General features: G+C 54.5%; 1 protein-coding gene across 1 annotated transcript in view; it reads right to left on the bottom strand.

Moving 5' to 3' along the window:
• Window positions 1–475, bottom strand: part of mvp (major vault protein) — a 56155-nt gene that overhangs the window by 22932 nt on the left and 32748 nt on the right. The window contains 1 exon segment of the mRNA XM_032536877.1: window positions 184–381. Coding sequence (XP_032392768.1) covers window positions 184–381 — 198 coding nt within the window.

Here is a 475-nt window from a genome sequence, read left to right as displayed (position 1 = left end):
CCCCACACCCCCTGAACTCAACACACTTCAAGAGTTTGCTTCCTACAGTCTTGCAAAGACCAACTTTGAAACTAGTTTCTGCAGCATGAAGACTATGAAATCAGGATTTTCTAATACATCTCTTTCTTCTTCTGCAGTAAGATTCACGCTACACCCTGGTTTCCCTTTCCTGTGAGACCTCACCAGTTGTAGGAGAGCTGCAGCTGCAGCCGGGCGTGGTCCGCCGTCTCGATGGTGATGATGTCGGTGAAGAAGTCGGGGCCCAGCAGCAGGCAGATGGCCTTGATCACGTTGGCCCTCTTGGGTTTGTCTCCGGACAGAGACAGCACGGTGAACTGCTCGTCAGGTCCCAGCATCACCATCTCCGGTCCGAACACCACCCTGAAACACGTAGCTCAGCGGGTCACCATCAGTCCAACCCCCAACCAGGTCACCATCAGTCCCACCCCCAACCAGGTCACCATCAGTCCCACCC

Source organism: Etheostoma spectabile, chromosome 15 (assembly GCF_008692095.1).
Source record: "Etheostoma spectabile isolate EspeVRDwgs_2016 chromosome 15, UIUC_Espe_1.0, whole genome shotgun sequence".
Classification (NCBI taxonomy): domain Eukaryota; kingdom Metazoa; phylum Chordata; class Actinopteri; order Perciformes; family Percidae; genus Etheostoma; species Etheostoma spectabile.
The sequence above is the reverse complement of the archived record's forward strand: the minus strand, read 5'-3'. Positions and strand labels throughout refer to the sequence as shown.